This window comes from Thermobia domestica, chromosome 9 (genome assembly GCF_964235325.1).
Source record: "Thermobia domestica chromosome 9, izTheDome1.hap1.1, whole genome shotgun sequence".
In the NCBI taxonomy this organism is placed as follows: Eukaryota; Metazoa; Arthropoda; class Insecta; order Zygentoma; family Lepismatidae; genus Thermobia; species Thermobia domestica.
In genome coordinates, this window is record NC_137462.1 from 267,463,992 (window position 1) to 267,488,782 (window position 24,791).

At 35.6% G+C, this 24,791-nt stretch overlaps 1 protein-coding gene across 3 annotated transcripts in view; it reads right to left on the bottom strand.

The window, feature by feature from the left end:
* LOC145660682 (uncharacterized) overlaps positions 1-24,791 on the bottom strand; it is a 154,400-nt gene that overhangs the window by 33,564 nt on the left and 96,045 nt on the right. Inside the window, exons 1-4 of one of the 3 annotated variants that reach the window (XM_081726023.1) lie at positions 19,075-19,196; positions 18,366-18,574; positions 8,409-8,583; positions 5,822-5,905 (exon numbers count right to left, since the gene is read on the bottom strand). In XM_081726023.1, the coding sequence (XP_081582149.1) occupies positions 5,822-5,905; positions 8,409-8,583; positions 18,366-18,463 (357 nt within the window). In that variant the 5' untranslated portion in view covers positions 18,464-18,574; positions 19,075-19,196. Of the gene's footprint in view, positions 1-5,821; positions 5,906-8,408; positions 8,584-18,365; positions 18,575-19,074; positions 19,197-24,791 lie in introns of those variants that run through there. The other 2 variants (XM_081726021.1, XM_081726022.1) reach the window with 2 other exon arrangements.

Below are 24,791 nucleotides of genomic sequence, written 5' to 3' on the forward strand. Positions count from 1 at the left end.
GTTTAAGGGTAATTGCAGTAGTTTATTCTCTGTTATATTCTCAAGCAACCAATACATACAAGTACAGTACTGTATTTTCTGAGGAAACACTCCTACTTTTTCTTTTTTTAACCCCATTCCTGTTTAAGGGTAATTGAAGTAGTTTATTCTCTGTTATATTCTCAAGCAACCAATACATACAAGTACAGTACTGTATTTTCTGAGGAAACACTCCTACTTTTTCTTTTTTTAACCCCATTCCTGTTTAAGGGTAATTGCAGTAGTTTATTCTCTGTTATATTCTCAAGCAACCAATACATACAAGTACAGTACTGTATTTTCTGAGGAAACACTCCTACTTTTTCTTTTTTTAACCCCATTCCTGTTTAAGGGTAATTGCAGTAGTTTATTCTCTGTTATATTCTCAAGCAACCAATACATACAAGTACAGTACTGTATTTTCTGAGGAAACACTCCTACTTTTTCTTTTTTTAACCCCATTCCTGTTTAAGGGTAATTGGAGTAGTTTATTCTCTGTTATATTCTCAAGCAACCAATACATACAAGTACAGTACTGTATTTTCTGAGGAAACACTCCTACTTTTTCTTTTTTTAACCCCATTCCTGTTTAAGGGTAATTGCAGTAGTTTATTCTCTGTTATATTCTCAAGCAACCAATACATACAAGTACAGTACTGTATTTTCTGAGGAAACACTCCTATTTTTTCTTTTTTTAACCCCATTCCTGTTTAAGGGTAATTGCAGTAGTTTATTCTCTGTTATATTCTCAAGCAACCAATACATACAAGTACAGTACTGTATTTTCTGAGGAAACACTCCTACTTTTTCTTTTTTTAACCCCATTCCTGTTTAAGGGTAATTGAAGTAGTTTATTCTCTGTTATATTCTCAAGCAACCAATACATACAAGTACAGTACTGTATTTTCTGAGGAAACACTCCTACTTTTTCTTTTTTAACCCCATTCCTGTTTAAGGGTAATTGGAGTAGTTTATTCTCTGTTATATTCTCAAGCAACCAATACATACAAGTAGAGTACTGTATTTTCTGAGGAAACACTCCTACTTTTTCTTTTTTAACCCCATTCCTGTTTAAGGGTAATTGGAGTAGTTTATTCTCTGTTATATTCTCAAGCAACCAATACATACAAGTACAGTACTGTATTTTCTGAGGAAACACTCCTACTTTTTCTTTTTTTAACCCCATTCCTGTTTAAGGGTAATTGGAGTAGTTTATTCTCTGTTATATTCTCAAGCAACCAATACATACAAGTACAGTACTGTATTTTCTGAGGAAACACTCCTACTTTTTCTTTTTTTAACCCCATTCCTGTTTAAGGGTAATTGCAGTAGTTTATTCTCTGTTATATTCTCAAGCAACCAATACATACAAGTACAGTACTGTATTTTCTGAGGAAACACTCCTACTTTTTCTTTTTTAACCCCATTCCTGTTTAAGGGTAATTGAAGTAGTTTATTCTCTGTTATATTCTCAAGCAACCAATACATACAAGTACAGTACTGTATTTTCTGAGGAAACACTCCTACTTTTTCTTTTTTTAACCCCATTCCTGTTTAAGGGTAATTGAAGTAGTTTATTCTCTGTTATATTCTCAAGCAACCAATACATACAAGTACAGTACTGTATTTTCTGAGGAAACACTCCTATTTTTTCTTTTTTTAACCCCATTCCTGTTTAAGGGTAATTGCAGTAGTTTATTCTCTGTTATATTCTCAAGCAACCAATACATACAAGTACAGTACTGTATTTTCTGAGGAAACACTCCTACTTTTTCTTTTTTTAACCCCATTCCTGTTTAAGGGTAATTGAAGTAGTTTATTCTCTGTTATATTCTCAAGCAACCAATACATACAAGTACAGTACTGTATTTTCTGAGGAAACACTCCTACTTTTTCTTTTTTAACCCCATTCCTGTTTAAGGGTAATTGGAGTAGTTTATTCTCTGTTATATTCTCAAGCAACCAATACATACAAGTAGAGTACTGTATTTTCTGAGGAAACACTCCTACTTTTTCTTTTTTAACCCCATTCCTGTTTAAGGGTAATTGCAGTAGTTTATTCTCTGTTATATTCTCAAGCAACCAATACATACAAGTACAGTACTGTATTTTCTGAGGAAACACTCCTACTTTTTCTTTTTTAACCCCATTCCTGTTTAAGGGTAATTGGAGTAGTTTATTCTCTGTTATATTCTCAAGCAACCAATACATACAAGTACAGTACTGTATTTTCTGAGGAAACACTCCTACTTTTTCTTTTTTTAACCCCATTCCTGTTTAAGGGTAATTGGAGTAGTTTATTCTCTGTTATATTCTCAAGCAACCAATACATACAAGTACAGTACTGTATTTTCTGAGGAAACACTCCTACTTTTTCTTTTTTAACCCCATTCCTGTTTAAGGGTAATTGGAGTAGTTTATTCTCTGTTATATTCTCAAGCAACCAATACATACAAGTACAGTACTGTATTTTCTGAGGAAACACTCCTACTTTTTCTTTTTTAACCCCATTCCTGTTTAAGGGTAATTGGAGTAGTTTATTCTCTGTTATATTCTCAAGCAACCAATACATACAAGTACAGTACTGTATTTTCTGAGGAAACACTCCTACTTTTTCTTTTTTAACCCCATTCCTGTTTAAGGGTAATTGCAGTAGTTTATTCTCTGTTATATTCTCAAGCAACCAATACATACAAGTACAGTACTGTATTTTCTGAGGAAACACTCCTACTTTTTCTTTTTTAACCCCATTCCTGTTTAAGGGTAATTGGAGTAGTTTATTCTCTGTTATATTCTCAAGCAACCAATACATACAAGTACAGTACTGTATTTTCTGAGGAAACACTCCTACTTTTTCTTTTTTAACCCCATTCCTGATAAACGGGTATTCTCACAAACTCTGCTATCTTTCGGTAGACATTAGCCTAAGTTTTCTGGACTCTACTGTATATACTTGCAAAAGAAGCACTTTCCGTTTTTTATAAAAACTGGTTTTCCCATCCCTAAATTCCATACAGGTTTGCAAAGCAGGCAATATAACCTCACAATGTATAGTGCAGAGATAATTTGAGAAAAAACACGAATTTGAAGCAACGTACTCGATTCGTACTTCAATTTTTTTTTTTTTTTTTTTAAGTATTCTATTTGTGGTAGTGATTTGTTCTGCACTTGGTTAAACTATAATCCTGTGATCATATTATATACAGAAAATAGTGTATGAGATTGACTTGCACACTGAATCATGCATACTTATTATTAAACGAGAATGCTCTTACTTACCTTCCTTTTTCGAAAATGTGAACTGCCAAAAATTTATAGGTGATAAAAAAATGTGCTCTACGGTAACTTTATCTCGGCAGATGTTGGTAAATTACAGCGAATTCAGGACCACGTTCACAGCAAAGAAGATTGTCTTAGACATCTGAATAAATATAAAGGTTTGTTTGTGCTAACAGATGTTGGATCTAGTGCCTACCCCAACTGCTCACACATTTCACGGTAAAGAAAGAGGATCGTAAAAGACCTGAGGCCTTCAAACCATGAAATTTCCTCCGGGAGAATATTTATGAATAAACCAATGCACGGCGCAACGCCACAGAAAATTACAAAGATTACTTTGAACATTAAACTTTATATAATAAAAAAAAAAAAAAAAAAAAGTTCGCAAGCAAACTATTTCTACAAATTGTAACTTAAAAACTTAGAAATAACACATTTATGCTTACGCAAATACTTCAGGATATTTGAAGTTTCGTACATTATGAAGTGTTTGCTGCTTTGTTTTCTCAATTATTTGAGACACTTAAAGGCCTTTTTAATTCAACTGTTTCCAATAGGCTTCTTGCAGTTTAATATTAAACAGTTAAGGTGCTTCTTGTAAATTTCAGTATTAATGAATACATATAAATCACAGTATTTAACGCATTAATAATTCATCAGACTGAAATTATTATATCAAAGCGTTATCAACGGAACCTATAAATAATGTTCAAAAACACAAAGTGATTTAATTTTCAATAGCCTGATAATATTATTTATAGTTTAAATTTAATTTGGAACAAAAACACTCTGTTGGCAACTTGAATATTCTCGAAAGCTGACATAACGTTTACTCATTTTTTTTAAATTTACTGTTTCATGTAATTGTCATTTTTCATGCTCTTGACTTTTTTTCTAAATATTATTTGATGTAATTTTAGAAGAGTTAATCATAGGAAGTTCAGTGAGTATCCCTATATTTTTGAATTAATGTAAACGTATTTGCAATTAAGAACAACCTGTAAGATTGATTTCGATATACACCATTTTGCCAAAAGTCACCGGATACTCCTTCACGTCAAGTAAACGATCCTAGAATGACGTCAGTACACCTTACCGACGCTATGTAAGTGAAGACCGAAAAGCTGGAGCATCAAACATGAGTTGTCCATGATGATGAGTCAACGGAACGAGTTGAATATATTCGAAAGGGGCATTATTGCAGATATCTATAAACTCTGACATACGATCAGAGAGATTTCTCAGCAGCTCAACGTGCCCCGGTCCACAAGTAGAGATGTCATAGTCAAGTGGAAACGCCAAAGAAATATGGACCGAAATCTCGCTCTGGTACGCCCAAGAAACTAAGTGATCGAGACCGGAGAACCCCTGAAGCGTGTTGTGGGAAACAACCGACAGACATCTTTGGCAGATATTGCAGAGGACTTCCGTCTCAGCTCAGGTACATAGGCCAATGAGAGGACTGCCCATCGAGAAGTAATAGCACTTAGTTTTTATGCTTGTGCTGCCACCAGGAAGCTCCTAATCACACGCACCAATGCACGGAAGTGTTTGCACTGGTGCAAAGAACACCGTAATTGTACTTTGGAGCAGTGGAAGAATGTAATGTGGAGTGATGAACCACGATAAATGCTTTGGCACTCTGATGGGCGTGTATGGACCTGGCGAATGGTGTCTGACGAACGGTATTTATCGGAGTGTAGTGTATCAAACGTAAAATTTGGTGGTGGTACTGTCATAGTTTGGGTTGGACCCGTTAGTTTTTATTGACTGGTCGATAACTTCTGGTGTATATGAAGACATTTTAGACAACAGTATGCTGCCAAGACTATGGAAACAGTTTGCGACGGGCTTCTTTCTGTATCAACACGATAATGCTCCTGTTCATACAGCACGTGCCATTGAGTCGTGGTTTGACAATATTCAGGTGAAGTGCTTGCCCAGCCGGCGCAAAGCCTCGACCCGAACCCTATTGAACATCTTTGGGATCAATTGGAGAGTCGGTTGCGTGCCGGACCCACTCGATCAACAACCAAACGTGTACTGTTCACCATGCTACAGGAGGAATGGAGCACACTTCCGCCAGCAGTGTACCAGAACTTAGTGACTAGCCTAATCCGAGGGGTAAACGCTATAATTCCAGGCAAACGGAAGCCCAACATCCTACTAGTTATACATGTGGTACCTTTCAAACCAACAATATCGGGTGTCCGGTGACTTTTGGCAACATAGTGTATTTTGAACAACTACATTATCAATTATCTCCTCCTGAATCTTACGCATTGCTCGTAGCTCGTACACTACTCAAAAAGACGATTGGAATCTTTTGTATAATGGTAATAGCGTTCTCTCACAGACCCTAACCGAGCAGTATTCTCTTATCCTTTCCAGGCAAATGGTAGCTTAAATTATATTTTCTTAAGGAACAGTAATTGCCTAGGAAATCTTTTCCGTCAAATGAAAATGGCATGCGACTTAATTGATGTTTATAGTTTTAACTTTTTAAGTTTAATGGTTTACTTACCGAGTCAAATTTCTGGGAGACAAAGTTGGAAGGCTTACACTGAAGTAACTGAATGGCAAGGTTTACGTCATTCTTATACCTCTCCTAAAATAGAACATACATGTGTGAACTCAGGAAATAAGACGTGAATTGCAGGCAGAAGTAGGAAGTAGTATTATGATCATGCATTTTTATATTTTAAATATATATATATTAAACTTTACTTTTAATTTTAATGTATTTTCGTTGGAATTCTTATTTCAATATTGTTGGGAAAAGTTTATAGTTCCAAGAAAAATTGCACTTAATAGCAACAAGAAAAAAAGACGTTGAGTTTATAACAAGAAGAAAATAGATAACTATATCTTTGTTATTGAAGTTGTTAAGTTCGATCAATATTCATTAGTTTGAGAGTTGGCATTTACGATGAAACGTTTCATTTAGGTTTTAGACTTTTGATAGTTAGACTATTATTTTGTGTAACATAGTAACATTTGAAAGCAAGTTAACAAAGTATCTTGTGTGATTTAACTGAATAACAAGAATTTTTTAGGAAAACCAAAAATGGATCAAAAGATTGCGATCCTGGTCAATAATTAGTTTTTGGATCAGGGACCACAAAATTTTTGAACGGCCCCTAAATCGAGTTTTCGTATTTTCTACAGAATAAGCACATCATACTGAGTTATGTGATAGTTTGAGTTTGGCTACACCACATGTAGTTCTCCAGATATAAGGCCTGCAAGAAATTTTTTGATTGAAATATATTAGATCTTTCGATCCAAAAATTGCTTTCCTGTTAGAAATTACGGATACTTTAAAGACATATTCTCCTTAGCAGATAATTACGAGCAGATATCTGTTTTAAGCATAAATATTTTTTTTTTTTTTTTATGCAGCATATTCTTTTCGGGTTTTATTATGCAACTCTGATTCTTAAAAATAGTAAGCTGCTATTCTATTAATAGTCCTGTGCCAAACAATTTAGTCTAACATTTATACTAAAACACAACTATCGTATTAGTCTTACCAAATGTTTCATACAATCTATCATCCTAAGCACAAGGAACTGTAACCAACATTATACTGCCCTCAGTTAACAACAATGATTTTAAAGTCCTTTTATTTCAAAACACCTAACAAGACACAAAACAACATTGCTAAAAGTGGAAGAGAATGAAAGATCTTCATTGTCTATAGACAAACAGTCATAAAAGCTTTTTTCACTCGAATGAATACGTCAAAATTACATTCCGATATGGACATTCTGAACAAAAACTGGGGTAATATCATTGACGCTTTTACCATCGTCAGCAACTAAATATTTCGAATTTTGACTTTTACTACTGTTATTAATACTACTCATATTATGTAAGTAAAATTGCCTAACTTAACAGGTTTTTACAAATACATTTTAGACCAAAATACAACCCATAAGATTTATTAACGTTAAGATCATTCTCAAAATTTACAGGATTCTAACATTCAAATTGTACCTCAGGAAACAATTTCGCTACCTGAAGCCGCAACTCAATGAATACCAATAGGTGTATGGTTAAGAATAAGGATCTCATTCACAAGCATTTACAACCACACAGCATAAAAACTTGCATGAGAAATAAAATAAACGTTGAAGTTAAAAGATGAAAGATAGATGACGAATATATTTATGGAGGGTGTTTTTCTACGGTCATATAACTTGAAGTACTCATCAACTGCCTCTATAAAAATTGTTGCGGAAGTGTCGCAGGCACATACTTAAAAGTCTCGAGCAAAAAATAAAACTGTAGGATTTTTATCAACTTCAATTGCTTCTGTTGTTGATCAAAACCATTGAAATGTTATACATAATGTTATTCTACAACAGAAAATATGAACCTGAAGAATTTTCAGTGTTGCTATCCATAGAAATTAGTATTACCAGAATAACATTTCCCCCAAATCTAAGTTAAGGCATGGTCTAGAAAAACGAACTCAACTACTTACGTATCATGTTGTCTTGGAGTCCTGTAAACTACTTTTTAAATAATAGTTGCATTTAGTTTGTAACAAACAAAATAGTTGTAACATACAGTTATTAAAATTAAATAATAATGTTATTTAGAAAGTAGTTCACAGGATACCAAAACAACATACGAAGATACGTTATCAAATGCAGTTGTGTTCGTTCCTCTAGTCGCTGCCTTAACTTAGATTTTTGGGAAAATGTTATTCTGGCAACACTAAAAATTCTTCAGGTTCATATTTTCTGTTGTAAAATAACATTATCTATGATTGTGGTAAGTTGCATTTCATTATCTCCTTTCACTTATGAATAAACAAGCAAAAGAAAAATGGTAAATTTTGTATTATTTTTAGTATGTCAGGCTGTCAAGTACGGGAATATTTAACTCCTGAGTATGTTGGATTTTGTTCTTAAAAATCTGATCTGTTAACGCCTTCTTTTGGCACTAGTAACATAAGCAAGAAGAAACATATCCGAAGAATTTAACATCCCTGATAGGTAACTAATCAATCTAAGCACCACTAATAAAATCACAATTATTAAAAAAAGAAGACAATACTACTACTTCTGCACAAACAACTGTAATTTAACACTTCTACTTACATTTTCATCCTGCAATCGGTTTATTTTCACTCTCGCTTCTACAAGACGTTGTGTTAGATTTGCCATATCGCGTGTCAAGGAAGTTTTCTCTGTTTCAAACTTATCCACTATTTTCAGAAGCTTGTCCTCCAGACTCTGATTTACCTTTTGGAGTTTCTTGTGAGCGTCATACAACCTGGAACAAAATCAAATTATTCCTACCTCCTACTATTACAAGCGTAAGGAAATAAAAACTATTAATGTAATTTTAACTCGACATAATATTTTAACTATTTCTTAATCTACCTCGTTCATGACCATTCGGACTAACCAGTACCCTCTGGAAGAAGCAGTTAATGTTTTTTATGGTCCTCAACATTTCCTTGCCATTTTTCAATTCTCTAAAAAAGAAAATACTACGTAACTAACTCACTCTATGGCTTATGGAACCCGGATGTTCAATGCCGTGTTCATGAAAGTTCTCCATTGACTTCTGTCCTTAGCCAACTGGATCCAGTTTCTTCTTTGTATTTCTATTTCTGCAAAATCACTCTTAATATTGTCCTCCGCTCTGCGCCTAGGCCTTCCTAATGGTCAATTTCCGATTGGATTTCTAGTTAAAATTTTGAAAGCATTCCTACTTTCTTCCATCGTGGCTACATGACCTGCTCAGCTGAACCACATAGATTTGATAACTCTAACAATGTTTGGTAAACGGTATAAATTAATTATTTCCTCGTTATGAAGTTTTCACTATTCCCAATTCCCTTCCTTCTGGGTTCAAATATTCGTGTCAGGATTTTATTCTCAAACACTTTCAGAATACGTTTTTCCTTCAGAGTAAGCGACCATGTTTCGCAACCATACAGAACAACAGGCATGATTACCGTTTTATATGTTTCAAGCTTCCGATTTCTCGACAGAATTCGCGACAACAAAAGATTTTGAACTGAATAATAACAAAAAATTCCCTGCTTTTAGTCGACATTTAATTTATTCGTGAATATAGTTTTTGTCTGTTAATATTGATTCTAGATATCTGAAAGTATCCATTTTATCAAAGTATTATTTGATATTTTAACACACCTATAATTTGCAGTATTATGATTCTAACAAACTTCCATGTATTTAGTTTCCTCTGCATTTACTTCTAAACCCATGTCCCTGAAAGCGTTTAATAAGACCCCTGCATTACTTTCTATTGTTCTCCTATAATCCCCTATTGAATTTACATCATCAGGATACGCCATAACCTGGTGAATACCATTCAGCTCTAGGCCTGATTGTTATCTTAGAAAATACTACGCAACTCACAGAATACTAAAATTTGTCTACTTAAAAAGTACTATTTAATTAGTTTGTGATGTGGATATGAGACATTCTGGATAGTAAGGAAGAACTCAACGGAAGTTACATACAATCTACAGGGGTGCCCACAAAGGGGGGCTATGACGCAAACTGCGTCATTGAAATATTGGGGGGGTTAAAAATCTATATAAATATGTTTGAGGGGGTGTAAAATTAATCGAAATGATTTATTTTTCATGGAAGAACACCTATGGATAGACAATTGGGAGGGTGCGTCATGGACATAAGGGGTGGGTGGTCACCACTGCAATCTAAACGCTCGGAAATTATGTTTGAGGGCAATTCTCAGATGTATATATTTTGATTGTTGAGAATGCATTTTTAGGAAAAGTTGAGTTCGTCCTTACTATCTGGAACGTCTCATATGTTTCTCATCGATTAAGGATGAGTACTAGATGCCAATGAGAGAATTATAAACAAGGAAAATATATCTGGAGTAGCAGTCACAAAATATGATTGGTCATTTTAAGTTGCCGGGACAACTCGTTACTTCTTAAAATATTGTTCCCAAATATAGAATAGACATGAGTAAATCTCGGCTCCTACCACGTCCAGTCACAAGGACAAAAATGTTACATTCTAATGGTTAGTTGGATTTTTTTTTTTTTTTTTTTTTTTTATCCAACAGTCAGTACATAATTATTCATTTGAATTCATTTCCAACAGTTTGCAACGTGAATCCAACTGTTATTTGTTGCCGATTTCTTGCTAGCCCCCAGAACGTTAACTTCCATTTCTATAGTATATTTTTATTTCAATTATGTAATTTTTAGAAAACCAATCTAAGATAACAATTAATTATTGTTTTCATTTGAATTTTTCAAAGTTCCAAAAATGATTTTTTCTTTTTTTTTACTATATATAATTTTTGAAAATCGAAAAATGTGAGTAAGTAGAAATAATAATGTACTAGAATGTTATACTTGTACACAATGCAGAGGTGTATCCCTACGTTTGGGTCACCCTGTTTAACACATAAAAATAAACTTTCAACAATCAGTTTTTCATTAATTTGATTACACAAATTATGGGCATTAATTTCAAATTCTATTGCTTTTTACTTCGCAAATCTACATCAGAACCGATTCTCAGCACATTATAAGCATCATTTTGTTTTCTATTTGTTTTTACATTTTTTCACACGGCTGAAAAAAAATAACTTTTAAAAGAACTTTAGAAAAAAACGGCGACTCATGAAGTTTTTCTTAAAAAAATATACACCTTTCTCCTATTTACAATTCTAATAGTAACTGAGGGGGAAAATTTTGAATGGATGCACTACATTTTCTATTTTCCTGTAAATTGCACGGATACTGTAAGAGAGGATAGGTTGCTGGAAGTAAAATTTTTTTGTACCAACATTAACACTGTTCTTGACAACTATTAGACTACTAACGTCTCTATCTATAACTCAAAGTATAAGCGAATAAAATCAGGAAACCAATATTCTTGTCGGAAAATTTTTAAAACTTCCCTCTGAGATTCACACCGAAGGAAAGACCACTTAACTGCTATTTAATCTAATATAATAAATAAATAAAATACTCAGGAAAATTTATTTACACACATAATAAAGAATTTTGTTGATCCTAACAAATTACTTTTTGTCTGGCCACCATATCTTTGTTTCGTTGGGACACTGGCTGATAAGGAAGTGTATCATAAGGGACGTGCTACAGGGTACGGTGGCAGGAAAGAGAGGGAAAGGGCTACAGTTGACGGACGGTATTACAACAGAAAAATCGTACGTGAAGACGAAGAAGTTAGTTGAAGACAGTGAACATGGAAGCTTCTCAGTTAGAGCAAGTGACCCGAAAATAATGACAGAATACCTATGATGATCATAATTTTGTAAAGAGCTTGATAACTCATTTGGAGCATATTTTTTTGTAATTAAATGCATTTGCTACGCTAAATACACACTCTTTGGAACAACGTAATATTTCCCCACGGCATCTGTGGAAATATCCCTGTCATGTCCAATCAGTTCATCTAATCATCTTAAATTTGGGTTCGTTACCACCGTTTGAAGTCTTCCGCTTCTGAGTTGGATATTGACCGTTGTTTCGCCAGACTTGATGTATCGAAGCCATCAACAGATATTTTCGACATCAATATAGTTATAATTGTATACATTCTTCAGCTTCACGTGAATCACCATAGTCAGATTATCTACCGAACTTCGGCACAGGAATTAAGTTTTATGCTTCAACAGAACGCTTACCTAAGTGGAAAATTTGTACTTAAGAAAATTAAAAATATATATATCTTTCATAGTTTTCTGAATAATATTGTGCTTACAGGCCAAAGGATTACTAATATGCTGTAACTACTGACAGATGAACACGTGAAGTTTGAAGCCATGCATCTTTATCAGAAATCATTATCGTTAGCTTCATTTCTTCCTCCTCAACATAAATATACTCCTTTTAAAGCACTGAATCACACTGTTATAAACACTACGTCGATTAGTTGAGATAGTAACATTTTTCCATTTTTATAGGAAAAGCAAAAGAGTGTATAATAAATTGAAACAAATGCAAATTAATAATGAGATATTTCTATTATTATTAGGTTCTGAGGTACATTTTGTGAGAGTTATAAGGATATAGTGTTGACTTGTAGCATTAAATTAATTACATTTAGAAAACCAAGTTGTGTCGATACGAGGGGGTATCAAAAAGTCCGTGCAATCATCTAGAAGATGACGAACTAGAACCCCTTTGGACATACATTTTATAGTTACGTCCTTATATATTATCCATGCAAATTCTGGACTCGTTAGAACGATTATTTTTCTTTCTTTCTTTCTTCTTTTTCAGGTAAATCATTGAGGGTGCAATGATTGACAAGCTTGAGGCACGGAGCGTCGTAAGTTCCTCAATCTTCAGCAGTGAAAATCACCAAAGGAGATTCACGAAGATACGAGGGTCACTACGAAAGTTTTGAGATACGCATTGTTGTGGCACAGTATTTGAATTCCAACAATTGCGTTCGGTAGTTGTATCCAGAGCGAAGAAGCGAAGCAAGTTTCAACTTGCCTCGCTTATCGGCGTGGCCGTATCGCCTTCACTTGTTTGTTGATGTGAGCAGTATTCAGCTGTCTAGAATGGAGCTCGGAACGGAACATTTTCGGGCAATGATCCTTTACGATTTCAAAAGTGGTTTGAACGAGACACAAAGCCTTGACCGTTTGCAGGGGGCATTTGGGGACCTTGTTCCTTCCCGTGCTACAATTTTTCGGTGGTTTGGTGAATTCAGAAGAGGCCGGATATAGTTTAAAGATGAAGAGAGAGCTGGACGTCCGGTAACAGCTGTGTCAGATGAAAACATTGCCGCTGTGGAACAAATGATTCGAGAAAATCCTCGAACAACTTTCAAGGACATTGAATCTACAGCGAACATTGGATCGCCAGCAGTGACAAAAATTCTTCATGATCATCTTCAGCTCAGGAAGGTTTAATCTCGTTGGGTGCCTCACACTTTGAACAGCAATTAATTTGACCCTAAAAAGAAACGCCAGTCTACAGTTTGGATCATTCCAGACGAAAATCCACCCACGAAAGTGAAGCGACCGCGAAGTGTGAGGAAGAAGATGGTCGCAACTTTTTTCTCCAAATGTGGCCATGTTGCAACTGTTCCACTTGAAGAACAAAGGACTGTTACTGCTCAGTGGTACACCACTGGTTGCCTAACAAAAGTGTTGCAGAAGCTTCGGGAACGGTGTCCAAGAACTGGATTGCGTGGGATCCTGCTTCATGATGACAACGCGTCCGCACACACGGCCAACATTACAATTCAGTTTTTTAGAATCTACGGAGGTCAAACTTATGACTCATCCGCCGTATAGCCCTGACCTGGCCCCGTGTGATTTTTTTCTGTTCCCCAGGATCAAAGATCGCATGCGTGGGAAGAGATTTTGCAGCCCTGAAGAAGCTGTAGTGGCTTACGAGAATGAACTTTCAACACTTGAAGAAAAAGACTGGCAACACTGCTTCCAAAAGTGGTTTTCGAGGATGCAGAAGTGTGCACAGTGTAATGGTGAATACTTTGAGAAAATGTAAGTGTTTAATTGATTTTAAGTATGAAGTTATTTCACATCTCAAAATTTTCGTAGTGACCCTCGTATGAAGTAAGTGTATGGGAATGAAAGTCCATCTTATAAGATAGTATCCGAGTGGAAATGGCAATCCCAAGCTGGACACATGACCACCGCGGACGCATCTAGATTTGGAAGACGATCTTTCACTGATGATGCCGCATTGACGGAGAAAGTTAAGATGATCATAATGGAAGACAGGACGATAATTATTGATAGTGTCATGTATGCAACAGATATGAGTTATGGGTCTGCCAGGAATATCATTCACCATTAGCTGCTTCTTCAGAAAGTGTCAGCACATGGGTGTCATGACTGCTCACACCTTTCCAGAAAAGAAATAGCGAGGACGCTGCAAGAGAAACGTTGCATCGATATCAGGTGGATGAAGAGGACTTTTTTAACAGACTAGTGATAATGAATGAAAGTTGGGCTTACCTTTACCACCCAGAAACAAGGAAATGAGCAACCAATGGAAACACACCACCTTCTCTACTTCTAAAAACGCACAATTGCTGAAGTCTCTCGCCAAGGTGAAGCTTTCCATTTTGGGGGGGAGGGGGGATTGTGAAGAGGTCATCATGACAGATTTCCTGCCACAGGGGCAAACTATTACTAAACCCTGTTCGGCGTAAGCTCTAAACTGTGATAAAGCCTCGTGAAACTAATCTCGCTGATTTGCTGTTGTCCTACCGACGCTTGTACTCCTCCGCAAAATAGTTCATATGATTTGATTATTAGTTTTACTATGAAGCTCCATATAAAACTGCTATATTATTATAAATGAAAAAAATATAATACGTATTATCTAATAATACTGCAATCGAGTGTGATTAATGAAACAATAGAAATAAACACTAAGCATGCGCAGTAATTATGGCGCCAATTCAACTGTGGACGCGTGTTCTGCTTTTTAAGTCTGAAAGATGGCTGACATGAATCCCGGTTCCGCGAGTGTTGTGCTGAAACAACAAGGTAAACCTTTACTCACTAAGCAACAATTGTTTACGAGCGAAATTCAAATACTTTTTTTTTTAATCTTTCGAGTTTTTTTTCTTTCTTTTCTGCTGCTGCTGTATCTGGACAACACGAGACAGTATTGTCAAAATGCACGTGTGTAATTTGCTCCTCCCCGTGAGGAGTGGGAATGATACATCACTAGCCAATCGTACTTGTGACAGGCGGAAGGATACAAATATTTTGTTTATCGGAGTTTAGAGCTTACGCTGAACAGGGAATAGTACCTATTATTCCCACCTCCTGACTACGTTACTACAGAAACTGAAGAAGAAATGTCGTGGATTTGTCACAAAAGGTGTGCTGCTATTGGCAGACAATGCACAAGCTCATTTCGCCCACGCATCTATGATGAAGGCAGTGGAATTAGGATATGAAATATTGTCCCACCCCATACTCATCGGATCTAGCATCAAGTGCCTTCTTCCTCTTTTCAAAAATGACGAAGATGTCATTTTGACAGTAGGAAGGACGTCATTTCTGAGGTTGAACTGTGAATTCAAAGCCAAACTGCAGACTTTTACAAAACGAACTTACGAAAAGTGAAGAACCGCTAGCAAAATTGTGTCGCTACGCACGGTAACTAAGGAGAGAAGGATTAATACTATCATGATGTCAGAGTTCTCCAGAGTAGATTTCTTCTAGATGATTGCACGAACTTTTCGATACCTCCTTGTGTGTCAGTCAGTGATGATCGCTTAAAGAGTTTAGCATAGCCATTTCTTACGAGTAAATGTTTCTTTAGCAGGAAGAAGCTTTTCGTCTCTTGCGGAACTGTTTTTGGTATCTACTGAATTTGTTCTTCATGAATTAAAAAGGGTTATGTAACTAAAGATACCATAAAATATGGAAAAGGTTTAAGCAAATATTTATCGAAATCGGAAACAGGAATAGCAATGCCAGTTATCACTGTAATCAGCGAAAAAGTTCTACAAGAATTGTCAATGGAGGCCACTGGTTGAGAAACTGATCTAGGATGCTCTTCTTCTTCAATAAGCGCATATTTAAGTCCAAAAGAGAATTACTGCTAACTGTTTTATGCATCTGTAGAAATGAATAAGTTACGACAATTCAAACAAATTATCAGAGAGACGCAGGGAGAATATTAGTCTGAGTTTAATTTATGATTAAGCTGATCGTCCTATCATCTGTGTTATAATGAAGAATCGCACATACACAGTATGTCGGAAAAGTAACGGAACTTTTTGTTTCCAGATAACCACTAGCTGCATCTATTGAAGCAACACATCATCGGAAAGCTGGATATTTGCTGAACAAAACGAGACCACGACCATGAGAACTGATTAACGGAGTGTCAAGTTATGGCAAGAAAAATGAATGTATCTGGTGTCACCTCGTCACACACACACACACACACACACAAGGACTGAACAAAGAGTCAATCTTAAATTTTATTTCAAGCAGGGTTGGCAAAAACCATGGTTTTTATTGAGAAAACAAAAAAAAAAACAGTTTTTTTTGGTTTAACCAGGTTTTTTGGTTTCAATAATTTGCTCTATGTATTTATATCACATATGGACAGAAATAAGCTTGTTTCGCCTTGGTGTTAGTATGCAACAACCGGGTTATGCTGGAAGGGGTCACATAAGCTTAAAGGAGAATCCCAATCGCATCTCGGCCTACATCTAAGAGAAATTGTCCTCCATTTGAACTCGAAATCGGGACTAATTGGCCACAAATGCGATACGTGTGCTGACTCACTCACGAAGGATTCCTGATAAAAATACATTAGACTGATCTTTACATATTTGTTAATATAATCGTCAACAGTCATTTCAGGACCAAAAGATAAACAATTGCACAAGTGGAACCATTATACAGAATTACATATGGACAACTTCAAAATACTAGAGAGTACAGAAGAACTAATTTAGTCCAAGTCAGTTCACTACGACCTTTATTAGTCTAAGTTAAAAAGATATGACGACTTACTTTGCATATCAGTAAGAAAAATGAATAAAGATACGAATTATTTGAGTCCACTTTGGCTCTGACCCATTTATATATAAATAGTTACCAAAGATTCTTGTGATTTCAATAATTGCCTCTCGTGGGGTTTGTATGACCCCCCTCCCAAAAAAGTACAGCATTTCGATGTATTTTATCGATAGTAAACATTATCAAAACGAAACAATGTTTAGAATTTTCCTTTGGTTGCACAACAATAATAACAAACTATAAAAAAAATCACAAAAGAAACATCCATAAAGTTACATAAAAAAGGTTGCTTTTGTGGTATAATCTCTTTGAGTAATGAATGGGGAATTTAGGTCTGAATATAATACGAATAATATATGGGAGTGAAACGTGATAACCCACAAATATGTGTTCATCAAGATTTTACGAATAATTACACTTTTACGAACATTTTTCGTTTTTTGGTTTAAACCAGTTGGTTTTTTTGAAAAAACCAGCTGGTTTAAACCAAGGTTTAAACCGGCCAACCCTGATTTCAAGCTAGGTAAAATATTTACACAAACATTAGAAATGATGAAACAAGTGTATGGTGATGAGTGCTTATCTTGTACACGCGTGTTCGAGTGATATACGTGATTCCGGGACGGTCGTGTGTCCTTGGAAGACGACCCAAAGCCAGGCAGAACCAAAAACAAAAATTGCGATGACTTGGTGGAACAAGTGCGTGAAATGATCGCCCACGGTGCGAATTGTGAAATGGATGGCGGAATTGTTCACGTAAGGCTTGAGTATTGAGCGCCAGGTAGTTGGTCTTTATTGCACGACAATGCACCATATCACATAACCGTCGCAGTTCGTGACTTTTAGGTTAAAAAACAAATCTATGTGCTTCCACATCCACCGTATTCGTCTGGTTTATCGCCGTGTGGCTATTTTGCTATTTCCGAAATTAAAATTGGCCATGAAAGGAACATTTTATGACAATGTTACACACATCCAGCCTGCCATGACGAGGGTTACTGAGGAGATTCCGAAAAAGGATATTAAGAACTTTATGCTAACATTAGTGGAACGTGCCCAGCGGCGTATTGATGCGGAAGGGATGTATCTTGAATAAAAACACCTAATTCGTTTTGTTAATTTAAAAAGTTCCGTTTTTTTTTTCGATATACTGTGTATACTCTTCATCCTTTGTTCACGATTATATACAGTTGACCACACGTGGCGCTTGCACCGTTATATCCGGTGGTGTTTATTTCTATGTTATTCAATCGCTATACATACACAATAATATAGAATGTATATATTAAAAATTTCCTCATCTGCAATAAAATCACTACGAGTTCCAGTAGCAACAGCTCTACAATTATCAACTACTTTTTTCACATTCCAAATCCCATTATACTTCTTCTCTACAGTGCAGTACGTACAAAATGCGTGTCATACACCCTACCTCTACAAAACATGTCCTTTGAAAATATTTGTCCTACATTTCAGACATCATTAAACAGTAGTAAAATAAGTTTCTTTTACGAATTCTTATTGTTTATTATTACCTGTTGTACTTCTCTTGCCAAACGACTACTTCTTCCATCAAAGCAGCATGTTCACCGTTTGGAAATTTCTCTGCTTCTGTCAGAAAGTTGGTTTCCATTTTCACAATGTGGTTCTCTCGTTCCAAAAGTCGTTGTTTCAGATTCTCAATTTCCACATGCAAATGCAAACTCGCTTGGTCAGAACAATTTTCACACACACAACCACATTTCTAAAATAAAAAGAGAAAAGCAAAGAGTTATTATTTAGAATGAGAGAATCACAACTATTAATACTACTGTAAATATATATACACAAAAATATTTTAAGTAGATGATTTCATTCTACAGTGGACTGTAAAAAAGGAAGTACAGACGTAGTACAGGTATTTGGAAAACTTACAGGGAATATCTTGTTAATATGATGTCTGATGCTTCAAGAGCTTAAAGATGCTTGTAAATTGTCACGCTATGCTACTAGTCATATTAAAAGGGCAATTAGAAGGAAAATGTCTTCCATTTTGTAATATTTATTAGAACCATCACCTAAGAAGATATTGATATAAAAACAAATGATATATACAGGATAATGATATATAACAAAGTAATATAGTGGAAAGAAAAGCACCAAGGGGAAGTCCTTGGTTCTCTCGTGTGTGTCCTTTAATGTTTTGTGGTCCTTCCTTCACTCAAATTAAGTCATGTAATGTTCGATAACACAAAGCATACTCACAAACGTCCTGTAATGGATGCCAGTCCTGGTAGCCACATCTTGGAATTTTCCGTGTTCTCAGTTCCTGCGCGACGTGAATTCGATACACCTAACTCACAATTGTCGGACGTAGGTAGAATGATCTTTTGCTTAAAACACTAGTTTTTATATTGTCACAAAACTGTTTTGGAATTTAGAAAGGCACTTTGTGTGATTTTTTGATAATGAGAAAATATGTGTTTTTACTTTCTTCCAAAATAGTCACCTTGAAAGTGCTGTTTTGATTTTCTATAGATAGATTAAATTGTTATTTTTCTTCATAAAGGAGACGTCACTGATTGTATGCACGTTTAATAATTTTTGAACTTTTCATTGTTTAATGTTTTTTTGGGAATATAATATTGTGAATGGAGCTCTGGTAAACCATTAATTTCCGTTACCATTTTTTTTTTCCTTCTGTGACAGAAGCTGTCGTGTTTCTAAAACCAACACTGAGCAATTCATTAATAATGGCGTAATAGGATCCATATTAATAATAAAAGTAAAATTTGTACTGACTGAAGCAATCTGATGTTAAAATGACGTACCGTCGCTACATTTCAATGACCTCATGCATCTTCGTCACGCGTGTTCTTAAGGAAGAAATTCTGCTGTTAACATGAAGAAATTATGCTAGAACTAGATATTTTTATCAGTATCCTCCAATTGTACAAAAATACGAGGTACGTCAACAAAATAAGTGTATTAGGGCTCTCGCGGGCAGAGGGAATTTGTTATTGCTATGTTGGTCATACTACCATGTAGCTTAGTTCCTATCCTTTCCAACGAGCCCAATCACGCGTCAGTACGACCAGAACTGTGGCCATAGTAATGTCTCCCGTCAAAGATGTCAATTAAATCTGATGCCAAGTGCGAGATTCGCAGCGTTATCCGTTATCTCACTGTGAAGGGAAAATCTTCGTTTGAAGTTTTTAACGAGATCAAATCAGTTTATGACGAAGGAATTTTGAATCGTACGAGTATGGGTAAGTGGTGTCGTGAATTTTAAAACAACGTAGTGATGTGTACGATAAGAAAAGGAATGGAAGACTGTCGATTTTGACTGATATACGCATTCTCTTGGTCTGGCGCCTTCAGACTATTACCTGTTCACCCCCCTGAAGATGCACATGGGTGGAAAAAAATTTCAACTGATGAGAAAGTGGAGGTGAAGAATTGTTCAAAAGAGGTAGCGGCAGACTTCATTCACCAAGGCATTAAAAAAAAAAAAAAATCCCTCATTTCACTAACTGCATCGAGAGGGACGGAAACCACGTGGAAAAATAGTTCACATATATACTGATGTAACCATATAAAAGTTGTTTTAAATAAATCTTTTGAAACCTACAAAAATCTAGTACACTCATTTTCTGGACGTATCTCGCATGTTAAAATTTTATTTAGTTGACATTCTTCATTACATTCACTCCGGAAATACTGATAAATATCTTTGTCGTATTAACACACCTCATAATACTACTACTTATTCTACGTTATTTTTATAGACAGGGTGGGCCACAATTCACGAAGGGATTGCAACATATATTTTCCATGAGAATATAAGATTAATGTGAATGTTTCTTAAGATCGCAGTACCGTGGTAGAAGTATGGCAGGAAAAAAAAATGTTTCTAACAATCATTTTCCTCTTATTTTGCAGACTGCATGAAATAGACAACTAGAAAGTGCAAGATGGAAAAATTAACGCTGTGCAAACAACAAAATTATTGAACTGTATTTTGAAAACCAGAAATCAATTACCTTAACACAAAGAGAGTATCGCCGCCAGTTTCGTGTCAGAGATGCAATTTCTGAATCAATGATTCGTCGTTTGGTTGGACGTTTTTAGATAGCACAGTTGGGTAGCTGGTTTACTACGATCGAACAGACTTCACTCAGCAAGAACACATGCAGAAATTGAACGAGTTTGGAGGAATGCAGAACAAAAAAAGGTTTCCACACTAATACAAGTTAGTCATGTGCTGCTGTTCTTGCGCTACGAAAAGGATCCATTTTTTGACCACATTAATATATGCAAGGAAAAATGAATCTTGTATGGTCGGCAACGATTACGTCCTACCAAATGATTAAAGCATGCTTCTACTCCTATGGTAAGATGCTTCGTAGCTGCAATACTCCACTATATCTTACCTAATCCTGGTAATTTCATCACTCCCGACAATTCAGAATATTGGCAAAATATACAAAAACTGAAAAGTCTTTTAGGTTATTATTCAGCAGATCTGGTCTAACACAACAACAATGTGAATTAATGATGTTACAAATGTTACACGTATTGCAATACAAAGCGCTGCCATATCCATCATTCTTGCCCATTGACTTTCATCTTTTCCAGTATCTGGACATATTCTTGAACGGGCACGTCTTCAACACCAAGAGTGTGTCCAGGATGCCTTTGAAGAATTTATTCCTTCCAGATTCGCGAATTTTTATATGGTTGAAATGAAATGAAATGAAGTCCTTCAGTTGTACGTCCCACGTTTATGCCGGCTAGGCTAAAGGAGACGGTGATGATGAGAAAAGAATACAATGGTGGAAGGAAACGGGAGAACCCCGAGAAAACCTACGCACACGGTGTTTGTACACCACAAGGTTCACTTGGCGAACTGGGATCGAACCAGGGACCCCATGCACCAAATGTGAACCCTTTACCACTGAGCCACCCCGTCACGCAGACTAAAATGTATTGATAATGTATGTTTTTATATCGATTAATTCCGTTCAGCTTCAGGCAAGTTATAGCATTCTGAGCTTGCGATTGATTTAAAAACCTGCATTAATTTTTAACCCACCCAGTAGCCTATCTATCACGATTTCACAACCTTTTCCAGTTTGTGCTCATTTCGAATTTCACGGAACTCAGAAACGTATGGAAAATATTCTTAATTTTCTCTCTCTCTCTCTCTCTCTCTCACGCACTTATAAATAACTCAACTTACTCTCAGAGTAAGGCTTTGATTATACGGGCGTAGCTAATTAAACCAGCTTTTTGATCATTGTGGTGCCAGTGGTTTTTAACATGAGAATGGTTGATTTTATGGGATGTGTATTTGATGGGGCAGCTAAATAGAAAACGAGTTCCTTTCTTCAAAAATTGTACTGACTCACCGAATCAATCGCATCAAAGTAAGATTGCCACTGGTTCCAATCTTCACTCCAAACTGAAAACATAGATTTCCAAATTTACAATTGCTAGTTTTTTCACGTCTCTCTCAACACAATTATGATTTGTTCTATTAAAGTTTAACCGACGACCATACTAATGTCATCAAAACTTTTTTTTTTTTTAACTTTGTGTCATCGACTTACCATTTTTCGAGAGAAACACACCAACAAAGACATAGTCGTATTAAGTCACAAGTTCAGAAGACTTACTCCGCGTTATTTTTGTTCTCTGAAAATCCTACAAAACAAAACAGATTTTCCATTGCAAAAGTGCTAGCGTGGAGGATACTGATAAAAATTAATAATACTAGCAGCATAACCTATTTTTTAAAAAAATAATAAAAAGTTATTGCATTGAAACGTAACGTCGCCGTTTTAACATTTAGATGCTTCAGTGATTACAAATTTTTGCATTTTATTATTCATGGAGTGCTTTTATGCAACCACGGTTTGGAAAGCATGCAGTCGTATTATAGAAATTGCTAGCAGGAAATGCCGCATATTATTGTAGAACCAACGATGTTATACAGGCTGAGATGTTTAACCTGAAAAATAAGGTAGTGCTATTCAACCGGGGGTACGCGAACATGTTCCTGGGGCTACGCAATCCTAAAACAAGCATATTTACAATATTTATTGAATGACCATAGTTGGAGAAAATGCATAACAGCTTCAGGATACTCAATTGGGTGGCAAACTGTGTCTAGGGGTACGCGAGAAAAAAAAGGTTGAATAGCAATGAAATAAGGTGTAACTTCTAAATTAAAACATAAGAAACGCTGACAAAGCAAATATTAATATGGGAAATCATCTGCAGTACAAACAGGCCAGCCCAATATAAAGTAAGCTGTACCTTTTCAAATGAGAGACTACGTCAGATTATTACATATTTCCAATCTACATGTTAAACGCAAACTTACAATACCTCATATATTATTATTGTGTGTTGCAAACTAAGGACAACTACAGTATCAGGAACATCCAAATTTTGGAAGCCTCTACTACAGTAAAGGACCATTGAGACAAGCGGTGTAATGCACATCTAAACCACCCTAAAGTTGGTCTTGTTTGAGACTAGGGAAAGATCTATAACGTAATCACAAAGTCACCTGTCTTCACAATTAATAAGAAAAAAGTGTCATGGATATTTATTCCTACATACGAATGAGAGACGATCGAAAAAAAAAAGTTTTTAATACGGAGTCTGCAACTCTGATTGGTTAGAAATTTGGCAACATAGTGTAAGTAACAATACTTTATATTATTCTCTGTTCACGCGCACTGGCCTGGATTTTTCTAGCAATCGCCTGCCTCACAGAAAAGCTCTCTAAACGCCTGTCCTCATGTTTAATCATACATGTTTCGTGACTGAAAAATTATGGTCACACAGAATACATTTGTGAGGTGTGCGTATCGCAACACGAAATTACCTAAATTAAGGGACAGCTTATATATAGTTGTTTTCTGGAATCTATTACGCGTCTCAACAATACATTTAATTTCCACCTTTAAGTCACTTTAAGACTGAAAAATGTATGTTTTGAGTCGAGTCGAGTTTCAAAGAAAACTCGCTCGAACTGGCTCGTGCCCATCCCTAATTGTAAGATAATTTTAACTACATTTTCAGCTAAAAAATGACAGAACTAGATTGTTTTTATAAGAGAAAGAGTACAGATTAAGATCAATTTTTCATGCTACATCTATCATTTCACCATTAAACAAGTATTGTTTTATTGAGAAAGTATACAAATTTATGTTGAATTACGAATTTTAGGGAGGGGTCCGAACCCGGCGGATCTCTAGTGGGTGCACCCCTGGAACTGCGAAAGAAAAAACTGTGTGTATCACAGGCCCGTATCCAGGGGGGTCTAGGGAGCCGGGCCCCCTACCTTCAGCCGGGCTTCCACTACTTTTTTGGGCTGGCTACGGGCCTGGTGTGCCATAAATTATAACAGAACCCAAAGATTAACCCAGAAGAAGCGAACACACAACTTGTATAAAATGTGTAACTCAGTTTCTCCTATAATATCATTAAATATCAAGCCTTCCCACTTCAAACTAAAATCAAGAATAAAAATAAATAAAACTTACATTTTTAGGTTCTGAGTACAATATTCCAGCTTTGAATCGCTAAAATCGGTTACAGAAGCAACCGTTATCACTAGGGCAACTAAAGAATTAAAATATTGTTCATATTTTAATTTTTAATTCATTGTTTGATCGTTGATTTAAAAAAAAAGGTTCAAAAGAGCCAGAAGAAAAACTTGTTTATGTTTATTTGAAAAAAAAAAAAGTGTATTTCTACGAAAAAAATTATTAACGAATATTAGTTTTTCAAGTGTGTTCTTACTATATATATATATAGGGTGTCTCAAAAGTCTCATGACAGTGTAATTCTGTTATTATCAGAGTTACAACAAAATATAAGACGGGAAAACCATCTCCAAATATGTTGTTTTCAATCTAAAATGAAGATTCTTTTTTTTTTTTTCGTTTCGTTTTTAAATCGGACGA